General features: G+C 38.7%; 2 protein-coding genes across 5 annotated transcripts in view; one reads left to right on the top strand and one right to left on the bottom strand.

Annotated features, from left to right (window-relative positions):
* poc1b (POC1 centriolar protein B) overlaps positions 1-4,825 on the bottom strand; it is a 34,758-nt gene extending 29,933 nt beyond the window's left edge. The window contains exons 1-10 of one of the 2 annotated variants that reach the window (XM_085166125.1): positions 4,381-4,825; positions 3,773-3,857; positions 3,198-3,369; positions 2,865-3,044; positions 1,634-1,741; positions 1,151-1,266; positions 829-962; positions 676-744; positions 414-566; positions 164-241 (exon numbers count right to left, since the gene is read on the bottom strand). In XM_085166125.1, the coding sequence (XP_085022251.1) occupies positions 164-241; positions 414-566; positions 676-744; positions 829-962; positions 1,151-1,266; positions 1,634-1,741; positions 2,865-3,044; positions 3,198-3,369; positions 3,773-3,857; positions 4,381-4,395 (1,110 nt within the window). In that variant the 5' untranslated portion in view covers positions 4,396-4,825. The remainder of the gene's footprint in view (positions 1-163; positions 242-413; positions 567-675; positions 745-828; positions 963-1,150; positions 1,267-1,633; positions 1,742-2,864; positions 3,045-3,197; positions 3,370-3,772; positions 3,858-4,380) is intronic. The other variant, XM_085166127.1, reaches the window with a different exon arrangement.
* Positions 4,826-5,134: 309 nt separating this feature from the next.
* cep41 (centrosomal protein 41) lies at positions 5,135-11,885 on the top strand. 3 transcript variants are annotated; one of them, XM_085166131.1, is made up of 11 exons: positions 5,135-5,277; positions 5,592-5,655; positions 5,758-5,805; positions 8,004-8,065; positions 8,316-8,385; positions 8,469-8,613; positions 10,271-10,437; positions 10,522-10,589; positions 10,700-10,814; positions 11,069-11,284; positions 11,619-11,885. In XM_085166131.1, the coding sequence occupies exons 1-11, from the start codon at positions 5,245-5,247 to the stop codon at positions 11,735-11,737; spliced, it is 1,107 nt and encodes a 368-aa protein (XP_085022257.1). In that variant the 5' UTR covers positions 5,135-5,244; the 3' UTR covers positions 11,738-11,885. The 3 variants fall into 3 exon arrangements, with proteins under 3 accessions (XP_085022257.1, XP_085022258.1, XP_085022256.1); XM_085166132.1 differs by lacking the exon at positions 5,135-5,277 and adding an exon at positions 5,304-5,412; XM_085166130.1 differs by lacking the exon at positions 5,135-5,277 and adding an exon at positions 5,313-5,511.
* Positions 11,886-12,901: the final 1,016 nt, after the last annotated feature.

Raw genomic sequence — 12,901 nt, 5'->3', positions numbered from 1 at the left:
GAACAATTTTCATCAGTAACTTTAGTAGTTAAATATTGCTGTTTCTGTATTTCAATATTTTTGTGTTTCAAGTCATTTTTATGCACACACTAAATAATAATCTACATAGACACCCGATTTAATATCCTACGGTTTAGATGTGTTGAAATCTGCATTAGCTTACCATGTTGCCATGGACAGACTGTCCCAGCTGTATGACATGTGGCTCAGTTGATCTGGTGTCTTTTACTGCTGGACTGACCTGGCAACAAAACATGTAATTAAGCAGCAAGCACTGTGCCTTCCAAACAAAGTACGATCTTTAAATGTTTACATCTGCTGTTTATATCGAAATGGCAAATGCCTAAAAAAAATGTTTAATAGCACAGAGTTTTGATGGTCCGTTAGTATTAATGAAGTGAAACAAGACTGACCTGAATGGGTGTAGGCTGTGGGTGATGAAGGTGTGGTCCCCTGGGATGAATGTCAGACAGGTGGGGTGGGGGATCTGGTGTCGACCTCCGGCTGTGTTGAAGTAAGACATCCTGATATGACCTACTGTCAAAGTTAGTCTTCCACAGCAGCACCTAAGCAACCAAGATGCAACCACAAGACCCAAATTCAGCACATTTTCCAACAGCAAAGATATGACCTCGCATGATTTGGGTAATTCATTGTTTAGTCATCGTGCAGAACCTGACTGTCAGCTCCTCCTGAGGCAAAGACATCTCCAGCCCTGGAAAAGGCCACAGTGATCACAGCACCCTAATAAAATATATTGAAGAATGTCAAAGACTACAATCAAACACTATGAAGAACTAATAAAGTGGACATTTCTTTAAGCATCACCTTGTGCCCATGAAGAGTGTAGATCAGACGCCCTTCCAACAGGTCCAATATCTTAATAGTGCCATCATTTGAACCACTTATCACATAGTTGTTGGATGGGTGGAAGGAAAAACTGTTGATTCCTGCACTATGAACTGATCCAATTGTTCAAAAAAAATAAGCCACAACCACAAATATACACATATATAATTGAATTTTAAATGAAAACTTAAATTAGGTGAATTAATTGTATACCTAGTAATCTAGGAATGCAATTAAAGTCTTAACTGTAGGATATTTCAGACACTTGTTTACACAAGATTTAAAAAAAGCATTATCGTACCACGATAATGCTGAATAAGCTTGTTGGTCCGTAAATCCCAGATTTTCAAAGTACTGTCAGCTCCTGACGATGCAATACAGGTACCACTGGAGTTGAAATCGACAAATGTCGCTGATCTGGGGTTTAAAAAACAAAAACAAAAAAAGAAGTCAATCAGTGGCCATCAATAGGAGAGCAAAAGTAGGTGAGTTAGTTTTCACATCAAATTACATCTAGTGATGTTCTGGCCTTTCACCACTTTACAATCCAGCTTCTAAATTTTCAAACACAACCAATATCCTCAAATCGGGATATCTCTTCATTAAGAAAAATCTGCAGCTTAATACATTTTTGAAAAGTGTATGCGCAAAATTTGTCAAAGAGAAAATGTGACTGTATTAACACAACGGATTGCATTTTGAATTTCAAGTAACTGATGCACAAAACTTATATGAAACATACTGAGAAAAGAGAACACTAGATCAGTTTTTGGAGCGATTTTACCCTCCACAGTCGGTCAAACAGTTGATGCAGTGTTTGGTAGATGTGTCCCAAAGCCGGACGGTCCGGTCATCCCCACAGGAAGCTATGATTCTGCCATCCGGAGAAAATCTACAGGAAATAAACACACAACGATAACACAGAAAAAGTCCAAATCCACTTTTTGCAGTACTGTGCTGTTTCACACTCATATAGTTACAAACTATCAGTTGATCAGTGAGTTGTTTATACAGTTATGATCAGACGTTTGCTCAATTTTTTTCCTCAATACTCTCAATTCTGGGTTTTTAATGTCTGCTTTGAACTGTTCTTTTTCCAGGGTGGAATGATTGTACATCAAACAGATTAAATTAAGGCAAAAAACAAGAACTGGGTATACATTTATTTTGGATTCATTTTTAAGTGTACAGAAGTACACATACAGGCTCAAATATATACACCCAATCACTTAAATATTTTAATAAGGGGATGCTGAAGGTTCTACAATGTTTTCTAACTTAAAAAGACCAAAACCTATTAACTTACCTATTAACTACAACTGGACTTTTTTGACAGCACTTATTGAACTGATCAATATCAAGAACAATGGGAAAAGTCCAAGTTAAGATCCAATGAGAATGTCATGGATCCATTTCTACACAACTGCAGATTCCAAAATCCTCAGTTCAAACAATTTTGCACAAGCATGGTGGTGGTATCATCCTGCTATGGGGCCGTTTTGCTGCCGGTTGTACTCTTAGACTGCAAAAAGTAGATAAAAGTAAAAAATGAAGAAGGAGGGCTACCTCCAATTTCTGCAACTCCGCAATTAGGTATTCCAACAGGAAAATGATTGCAAACACACAACAAAGCGGGTTTTGGAATGGATAAAGCAGGCCAACATTAAGTCACGACCTCACACCACTGAAAAGTTGTCACCTTCCCCTAAAAATCCAGGTCTGTGCCAAAAAAACAAGCAATTTAAATGAACTCAGGAAGAGTGGTGAAACATCTTTGTTGATGACTACCAAAAATATCTGGTTGATGTGCAACTTCACTTAAAAAACTAAAAGGTTTGCTGAGATTTATGGCAATGAGCTGTATGTAAACTTTTGATCACAACTCTATGTAACATATTAACTTCTTTGACTATATTGGAAATTCAAATGAGCACAAAGATACAAACCAAATGTCAAGTAAGTTATAACACAACTGCATGAAAATAGACTATAGGGATTTATGTGCTCTTTGGTACCTAGCACAGCGCACCCAGTTAGTGTGCTGATTGAGGGAGTAGATGAAGCACTGCCGGTGAACACTCCACACTTTAACAGACTTGTCATCTGATGCTGTCACCAGTCTCTGGCCATCATGGGAGAAGGCAACACTGCGTACAGCAGCTGTGTGGGCTTTGAACACTGTCGACTCGCCTTTCCTATGAGATGCACATAAAATAACCAAATACAGCCATTTTATTTTTGTTGCCAAATCTTTGTAAGATATTAATTTATACACCAAACTGCATGTTATTGGACCAAGTTTTAATTCACAGGTTAAACATGTCCTGGATAAAGTGACTGATGCTTACATTGAAGGTGTCCACAGTCTGACTGTTCTGTCCTTGGAAGAAGAAGCCACCAGATTGCCAGATGGAGAGAATTGCACCCCAGTGATCACATCCTGGTGCCCAACAAATTGAAAGGCCCTCGCTTTGGGAGCCAAATTCCATATCATCAAGTTTTTATCTAATGACCCTGAGGCTGGAGGGACAAAAGGTAACAAAGACACATGGAGACATTTCAAACAAAAAATAGATCATAAAACTCCCATCAGTACAATCAGTACAGATAGCCTTTGTTAGAGAAATAATGCAAAAGCATTGGAAAAATTGGACACATGCAGGTTAAATGTCCACCCATTAAAACAGCCCTTTTTGGAACACAGGATAGGTGGTTTCAATATTATTTGCCTAGTTCTAAAAATAGCTTAAATCTGTTCATTTTAGTTCAAATATTATCAATAAAAATTTAAAATACCTAGCAATGTCAACATGCTCTTTCTCTTTTTTATAACGTTATTTCAAGGTCAAAAGAATGACACAAGACTAGAGCAAATATATGCATGATGTTAAAAGCATGTCTGCATTTGAAAAGTAAGGGTTACCCAGTTGTTTGCGGTTCGGATTGAAGTCCGCACAAGTGACAGCATCTTTGTGTCCCTTAAAGTGCCTCTCCAACGTAGGATCCTCCTTCAATTACAATGCTCAATTAGTGTAGAAAAATTTGCGTGCATTGTTTAAAAAAATCATCTTGACAGGAAAATAGGCTGTGTGAAGAATAAACCAATTCTGACTTCTTCAAACTAGGAAAACTCAGCGATTATAGTAAAACATTTGACTTTGATTTTCGAATGACACTCTGGCGTTGCTCTGCTTTATGAACACTTTCACTCTTTTCGTGTTGTTAGGGCCAACTTGCTCAGACTCAAGTCTACTGCTGGATAAGCGTGGTAGTCTTTACTTCCCTGCTCTGTTGCGTGGTCGTCCGACACTACAAACATTACGCTTGGCGAAGCTGAAGAAAGACAGGTGTAAGCGATGCTTTAATAAGTTAATATAGAGGACCCCGTGTGACAGCCCAATCAGTAAATCCTCTTAGCAGACGTAGCTAAAAGAAACTTGCCGACTCGGCTAATATTAGCGCCATATGACGTTATGTACACAAAGTTTCGCACATTTCTTTTAACGCAAGTTTTAAAACAAATATACTTACCATAACAGACGCCATTGTGTGTGTTGAGTAAAAGTGCTAAAGTTGTCTGCAGGAAATTTGAACTAACCCGCTCATCTGCACCTCCATGACTGTCAACATAGCACTGCGCGTCCAGCAACTCGTTCAGACCTGGCTTATCGAACTCAGATATAATAGCTCAACACTTTTTTTCAGTAAGCTGAATTCACGTCGTACTTTATGGTTTCCGAGGTAAAAAATAAACAATGAGTTACGTTAAACGCATAACAGAATTGCACCTTTCATCTGCAGCGTGAAGCTAAAACGAAAACAAAAAACAACCCGTGTTCTGTAGCAAAGACTGGTGTTGCATTCATGACACATGTTAAAATGGTAAACGTAAAAATCTTCACTGGAAACCATCTTTACAAGATAATACTTAAGCACAGAAACCATTCACAAATACAGAAAAATCACTCAAAGTGAACAAAATAGTATTGCTATTATTACTGAATTATTCTATTCAAACTCTGGTGTCATATTAAGGATTTAAGGGCTTACTGTAATTATGTGTCGTACAAATATAAAAAACGAGCATAGCATATTGTGTTAAACAACAAAGAGGAAAGACTGCGTAAAAATATCGGGTAGAACATACCAAATTCACAAACCACGGAAATATTCTGCAAACTGTAATTGTGTTGCGCTTTTAACCTAAAATAACGAGACCCGAATGCGCCATGTCATGGGTGGAGCGTCTTTGGCTGCTAAGCAACTAGCCAAACCACTATGTCGACAGAGCGCCAGAGTATAACCTTACCTGATTGGTCGGTGAAAAAGCATTGACGAATCAAAACTGAGATTGTTAACCTTGAAACTGGACTTTTGATATTGCGGTTTAAAAAGATGTCGCTGAATCGAAGCATCGGCAGCGCAGAGGTAACGTTGGGGAAGAAAAATAGCACTGGTTGTTTTATTTACAGGCTAAGTGGCATTACTGCACTGTCGAAAAATCCAGTAACTTAATGCGACTACAGCATGAGCAACAAAAACTAATGTAGCCCTTCAAAAGAGGTAGCTAGTCGGCTTTATTGGTGACAGTGTTACCATATCAACGGTAGTGCACCTGTTAAAATGACAGCATTAGCTAGATTACTCACTACTATTGAAAAGGTGCTCTTTATTCTAGACTGTACGATTTGCCTTTAAGCTATCACAGCTAACGCTAACGTGTCGTTCTTTTCTCCCTGCAGTACTTGAAGAAAAAGATACCGAAAAACGCAAAGTATGAGCATGTGAAAACGAGGCTTGACACAGGTACATGTGCAAGATTTACGTGACTGCGTAGCTTATTTTGACACACAGTTTGAATGCTCTTTAACTTCCTTATACATGTTAATGTCACGGTTTATTTCCCAGGATGTAGTCTCACGAAGTATATGGAAAGACTGGAGGAGATTAAAAAAAGTGAGTAACCTGTCTTTAAGAATTTCGTGCTTGCAGTATCCTTATAAGCATTCTCATAAAACATGAACCAAATTTAACTGCGTAGCAGTGTGCATCAATATTAAAAGCACTCTGAAGGATTCCATATGTGATCCTTTTGACTGCAAACCATGAAAACAAGCATCCATGCAAAACCCTTTCTGGACAAACAAACACCCAATAAAAGAACAACAAAAAGGTATCAAACGTGGATCATTAATGCTCTGATACATTTATCTGGCTTCTTAATGACTACCAGTCACTCTCAGTCCTAAAACTCACATGTCAGTGTTCCTGCACACAAGTACTCTGCACGCCAACACCCTCATGGACTGAGGTGTGCACCTGCTTACTCCACTGGGCCTAAGCGAAACACAAAACATCTGTTCCTCCAGGCAGCTGGTCATAATAGTACAAAATCCCTGTTTAATGTACCGCCCCCTTGTGCCACCTCCCACACAGTTGCATCAAAAATAACAGCTCTCTTAGGAGATAACCAACTATACTTATTCCTTACTCTTTTATTTTCTATAACCGAGATCTATACTTTATCTTTCTCACCAGTTACAATAAAAATCGATTCTTTTTACAGTTTCAGTGTCTTCCTAAAAGATACTTGACAATGGCAACATTTTTGACCCAAGTAGTACAAAACAGTTGTTCTGCCCACTGGTCTGCTAGCCTGTTACTTTAGACTATTGGTCATGTAACATCAGTTCAGCCTTCTGGCAACTTACAAATGAGGTCTTTTCTGTATAAAGTGAAAACGTGGCTCAAATAGCACACCTTGGCAGAACTCTAAGATCCATGCACTTTCCTTAAGTGCACAAGACCTGTTTACTGTACATTCAAGGCAAGATTTACCAACCTGGCACTCCTAATTTCTTAATAATCAATGGGTGTCTCCTTGCTCGCTGTGTACTGTCAAAAGGTAAAAGAGTGAGCTGCTAACCTATTGATATATCCCAGTTTAATAAATCAAATTTGTGGACAGTGATTTTTTTTCCTTCTGATTTCTCAGGGATAAGAGACCCTGATCCCTCCATTCTCTGAAGCAGATTGTACCACTGTTCGCATTTTTTGTCAGAGTGTGAATTACTGAGGTCTGAATGGCAGCATTAGCTGCACTGATAAAAACAGGCTGAGCAGTTTGATTTGAGCGCTGGGGTGGTAGCTTTAGTGGTAAGGTAGAATGGGAACAGACACGTTAGAGTTGTGGCTCTGGCTACGTCCACACTAATGCGTTTTTTCATTTGAAAATGCATCGTTTTCTCTCCGTTTTGGCCTCCCGTCCACACTGAGACGGCGTTTTTGCTGAAGGAAAATGCAGAATTTTGAAAACGTTCTCGAAAACGCATACATTTGAAGACGGTGCTTTCGTGTCACAGTGTGGACAGCAAAAACGAAGACTTTTTGAAAACGATGACACATTTTAGTCATGTGATGCAGTCATGTGGCCAATTAAACTAAGATAGTGGAGGGTATTATACAGCAGTTGTTTTGTTTGCTCTCAATTTTGACAGCCCTATTAAAGATTAATATCAGTTTGTACATGCTCCAGATAGCTTTTCTTCAAATTCTTTAACTCTCACTCGCTTTTACAACTTTGTACTTTTGTGTCACTCACAGCAACAACTCCACCTCATTGTTAGTCCATTTAAAAAAAACTTGGTGCTTTTCCTCAACATTTTGCCGCAACATTTCAAACAGCCGGAAAGTAAATAAATGGCAAACGGAAATGAGGCAGGCTGAATCGTCTTGCGTTTCACGCATGTGCAGTACTGGAATGTAAGCGTTTTCAGCCGTTTCAATGTGGACGCACAACTGTGTGAAAACGACTGAAAACGCTAGTGTGGATGCGGGCCGTTTTCAGACGAAAACGCCGTTTTCAAATCTATCCGGTCCAGTGTGGACGTAGCCTCTGTGAAGCAATGGAAGGGGATAAAGAAATACAGGACCTGATAGACCCAGGTGAATTTGATCTACTAAGGCTGCACGCAGTGGCTAAAAGTGCTATTATACTCTTTTGTTCACACTTATCAATTACATTAGACTTCATAGGAAGCATTTACGTTCATCTTCAAGGGTTATTCAAAAAAAAGCAGCTATCATCAAGACTGTGATGGTTTTCAGCGTTGCATATATATTAGATTCATGCATTTGTTTTCTTTCCATTTAAGATTACAGGTATCGAAAAGATGAAATCTTCAAACGATTAAAAGTGACAACATTTGCACAACTGGTAAGCATGAAAATTGACTTTTTCCAGAACTGTAACATTCTGTAAGTTTGGTGTTGCAATCAGTGGAAAGTCTACCCACCAACTTGATCCATAGATGATGATTAAACAAATGGCTCTCTGTTTATTGATATTTCTTCTTTTATTTTCCGCAAGCTTCAGGATGTGTATTTCTTTTGTTACACTTTCATTTATAATTTTGTTTAAAGAAATTTCTTCTCCTTTATCTTCAAAATATTCTTTTCCACACCAGATACTGCAGGTGGCCTCTGTTTCCGACCTGAATGAAAATGAGAAAGATAGTGAATCTCACAGTCCAGAAGGTAATAGTTGCAGTCAGAATCACTTGTTCACTTAGCATGACTTTGACTTGACTTTATTGTAATGTATGGTTATTGATTTGTAGATGGTCTGCAGTTGGAGTCTGGAGGAGACTCAGAGTTTGCGTCTGAACACACCAATGGCTCTTCGCTGACATCAGTCCTGTCAGACTGTCAGGAGACAGGAGACGCCAATGAAGTCTGCTACACTGCTAGGTCAACTCTTCTAAGGTCATTTACAGCACTCCGTAAACCTTTACAGAGTATACCATACTATTTGTTTTTGGACAGACAAACTTTATTATGACAACATTTACTATTATTATTATTACTGTTTATATTAAAATGTATCCTAAGGCAACAGTAAATATCATTACATTGTATTTCCTTTTTAAAGATTTTGAAACTTTCTCCATGCAGTATCTGACTTCTATATGAAGTCAATTTTCTTTTTCCAGGAGTCTAATTTGTATTTGCAACTGCACTAGCAGATAGATCAGATCTGGATGGGTATTACATTGTGAGTTCACCCATTTCAAGATGTCTTTTGATATCTACCCACATGTATTTCATGGTTTATAGATGGCTTATAAAGTCTTGAGAATTGAACTTTCTATGGTGGCCTTGAGAGGTCAAATGGACTGCAACAAAACATTGAAAAAGCACACAAAACACAACATAAGTTGAATAAAACACAACGGAAGTAGAAAAAAAAACAGCAAAAGTTGAATGAAACAACAGAAAGAAAAATGCGTCGAAAGCTAAAACATTCCAAAATTAAACTGATGTGTTTCTGGGGACACAATAAGGTGACGGATGAGATACAGAAATAGCAGAAACAAAAACATGCAAAGGATTGCACTGACACATTTTTTTTGTTTAAGTGATAGGTTTGTTGTCCTTGGATGCCTCCACTTTTTTTCTAAGTGATTTAAATATTGACTTATGTCGTTGTTTACATTTTGCACAATATCCCACATTTTTCTTCTGGAAAGTGTTTTGTAGAATGATACAAAGAGAGTTTGTTGACAGCCAACCTGCGTTACATTATCAGCCTCTGTCACACCCAGCACATAACAATCGCTACATTAACCCCAAGCACACCTGAAACTTACACCAACTGTTCATTATCTGTTTACATACAACATGCTTTTTGCACCTAAAGGCATCTGTTTGTCCAAAACCCCTCACATCCCTGTTTATTTCACACTTAATGACCTCCCTCACTCTGTTCTTAGCATCCCATACTCTCCAATTATCATCATTATCATCATCGTGCACTTTAAATAGGAATCCCACGGGTGTAATTCTATCGGTGGCCTCTCTGAAGGGGACAGACTGCCATTGTAATGGGAACCCTTTGGAGCATACGTCACCCTGTGCTTGGGGACAGATGGAGACAGAAATAAGGGCAGCACTGGGTTAAACTTGTGATGTGCTGTTTGACAAACTCTCATTAGGCCTTCTGTCCTTTATGAGACAAAGTGACTACTCTACTATATTGACTCAACACTGCTTTCACCAGGCTTTTATAGTCATATATCAGGAAAAGTTAAATGAGTGGAAATGATTTGTAGCTCGTGTTAGACTAAAATTAACTGTAGAGGGTGTCGGGTGGGTGAACTGGGTGAATCACATCAGGAAAAAAGTATAGTGTCAGTATCAGGTTTTAGTCTTTGCCTCAGTGTACAGATAATAATGTGCTTTGTCCACACAATCTGTACCTTCGATCTTACAATTAAATTATCCGTTATTTTCATATGTTGAATACTCAGTTCTTCAGCATCCCTGAGTTATAAATGTGACAGTTGCCAGACTCAGAAAAACGACAATATAAAATGCAAGAAGCTGCAGACAGTCTGAGGCTCTCCAATCTTTGACCTTTCAGTGTCATTAGTGGTGTGGGAGAGCTGAATATAGACAGGAACAATCAAAAGATGGCAAGTGAGTTGGTGTCCAGCCCAGAGCCAACTGACAGGCCCTACACCGATTGCCCCTACCTGCTGCTGGATGTGAGAGATCGTGACGAGTATGACTGCTGCCACATCATTAGCGGTAGGTAAACATGAAGCTGGATCATTAAACTCCTTGTACAAAAAAAATGACATTTTTAATTTCAATTGTCTGTCTTTCGTGCAGCACACAGTTTTCCCATTGCCATGCTATCTCGGACAATGAACCCCTACACCAAAGAAGTGCTGGAATACGTATCCTTTTATAGTCACATCACAAATTCGGCAGCTGTTAATCTTTCATGTTACAAATGTGAATAGCAACACTTAACTACTGACTGTACCTTAACCCACCAGCGGTGTAGAAAAATGCCCCAGGGAAGATCATCATTGTATATGATGATGATGAGAGAATAGCTAGCCAGGCAGCTACCATCATGTGTGAACGAGGGTTTGAGAATCTGTTTATGCTCAGTGGAGGTAAGCTCTAATATCACTGGAGCCTTTTAAAGTACTTTCTCTAGAAGTAATCTGTTTCATAGTGGACATGTAATATGTGTCCAGGTGTGAACCTGCCAAGCATATATGTTTTCCAATGAACTCAGAGACTGTGGCCAAAATGCACCGTCACCCCTTTCTGCAGCAGCTCTGGGATGTAAACACTAACGTCTACAATTATTAAAAATAAGTTTTGTAAAACCAAGCCTTTGTCTTCATGTGTCTTGCCTTGCCAGGTCTCAGAGTAATCGCTCAGAAATTTCCAAGCGGTATGACAACAGGCTCCATCCCCGCCTCATGCCTGTCCTCTCCTACATCATCAAAAGGGAAAAAATGCAACGCGTCACAGCATCCGGCACAGGCAGCAGAAAAGAGGTGGCGGTTCACATCAGAAGAGCTGGCCAAGATCCAGGAGCAGCTGGAAGAAATACTCATCCCCAGTAACTCTAACAGTAAGAAGACACTGTTAAAGATTTAAAATCCAACTGGAAATCCAATTTGTAGAACACAGCAGTTGGCAGCCACTTGCTGCATTTCCAGAATTTTCTCCTTTTAAACTATTAAAACAACGTCTTTGTTCCTGTATTACGGTATTTAAAACCTTATGTCCCATATGCAGTATTTTCTATTTCATAGACTACTGAGGTTGAAGCTAAATACTTATTTGATTGTTCCAGTTGTTGTTGTTGTTATTAATATCATTATTATTGTTATTATTAACAATAAAAATAATAGTATTACCATATTGCTTCCATAAAGTGATGCTATGGCCCATGTTTACTGCAGGTCGAATGTCCAGCCGAATGTCAACCAGCAGTGCCCGATCTACTGCATCAAGTCGTTACAGTTCGTCTACAAGTGGTAGAGGCACTGCGCGAGTTCAGAGCAGTAGATCCTGGAAATAACCCCACTCCTTTCTTAACCACAGATGTTAACAAATATACCTCTAAATAAGAGTCCATGTCTTTCAGTTAAATCTAGCATTCAGCTGGATCCAGTATCATTTGTGGAAGAAACTAAATAACTAAATAAAAATTCAGCTTTGCTCCAGAATGTTCTCTGAATGCTAACATTTCCCTTAAATATATTTCTGTACGTTGGAAATATCATGCTAATCACTTTACAACCGGCACACTAGTAAGATGTTCACATCTAGATAGTTGTGTGACTCTGCATATGAAAAATATGTTAGGAACAACACAGATGTTTTATTTGAGACTCTGAATGGTTTCCAATTGATTTCTTAACAGTGCTTCAAAGTGAATCTGAGATCAAAGGACTTTTCTCACACTTATAACACTATTCATCAGTTTTCACCAGCTAATAAATCTGCACAAATAAATCTGTGCATGGTCTGGTCATATTTTGGTATTTCTGCTGGAGCCAGGAAAAAAAATGAATGTTAATATGACATGAAGCATATGCTGGAAATCTCTTTATGAAATGAAGTGTAATGTATTGCACAAGTGATGTTATAGAGTTTAATCCAGTTTGTTAGGTTTTGAAAAGTTGTGCTGTATTTTTGTAACTTTTGTCTTTCTATTATGACAGTTCACCAACAGTCTTTAACTGCAGTTTCAGCATTTTAGTGTATTTTTTTAATCTAAAGTACTGTGAAATGTTCACATTGTGTGATTAATGGAAACCTTCACACTGACATGCATGACACAGATCAGTCACTAAAGAAAATATGTAAACGTGTTTGACGTGGCCAGAGCATATTTATTACAAGCATTGCCTACATCAAGCCTATTCAAATGGCGGCCCGCGGGCCAAATGCGGCCCAGAAGCAACCTGCGAGTGGCCCTGCCTGTGGTCCTAGCAGAAACACAGAGAAAACGCAAAAAATTAATTCATTAATTAATTTTAAAAAAATTAAAAATTCCTACAGCGTAGGGTAGACTGTGAATGCAACACTCCTAGTAGCCTAGCAATATTTAACCCACAATGCACCGCGATGTAAACATATTAAGCAATCGTCGTAATATATGATGCGACAACAGCATGTCTTTCTCAGTCCAAAAGCGCAAAATTGACAATGAACCCTGCCTGGACTGACAAATACTTAT

Source organism: Neolamprologus multifasciatus, chromosome 7 (genome assembly GCF_963576455.1).
Source record: "Neolamprologus multifasciatus chromosome 7, fNeoMul1.2, whole genome shotgun sequence".
Classification (NCBI taxonomy): Eukaryota; Metazoa; Chordata; class Actinopteri; order Cichliformes; family Cichlidae; genus Neolamprologus; species Neolamprologus multifasciatus.
The sequence above is the reverse complement of the archived record's forward strand: the minus strand, read 5'-3'. Positions and strand labels throughout refer to the sequence as shown.

Excerpts from the sequence above, each read along its gene's own strand:
- cep41 (XM_085166130.1), top strand. The coding sequence starts at position 5,473 with ATGACAGCATTAGCTAGATTACTCACTACTATTGAAAAG. Across the intron at positions 5,656-5,757 it reads GAAAACGAGGCTTGACACAG|GATGTAGTCTCACGAAGTAT; the intron begins GTACATGTGCAA and ends TTTATTTCCCAG. Across the intron at positions 10,438-10,521 it reads CTGCTGCCACATCATTAGCG|CACACAGTTTTCCCATTGCC; the intron begins GTAGGTAAACAT and ends TCTTTCGTGCAG.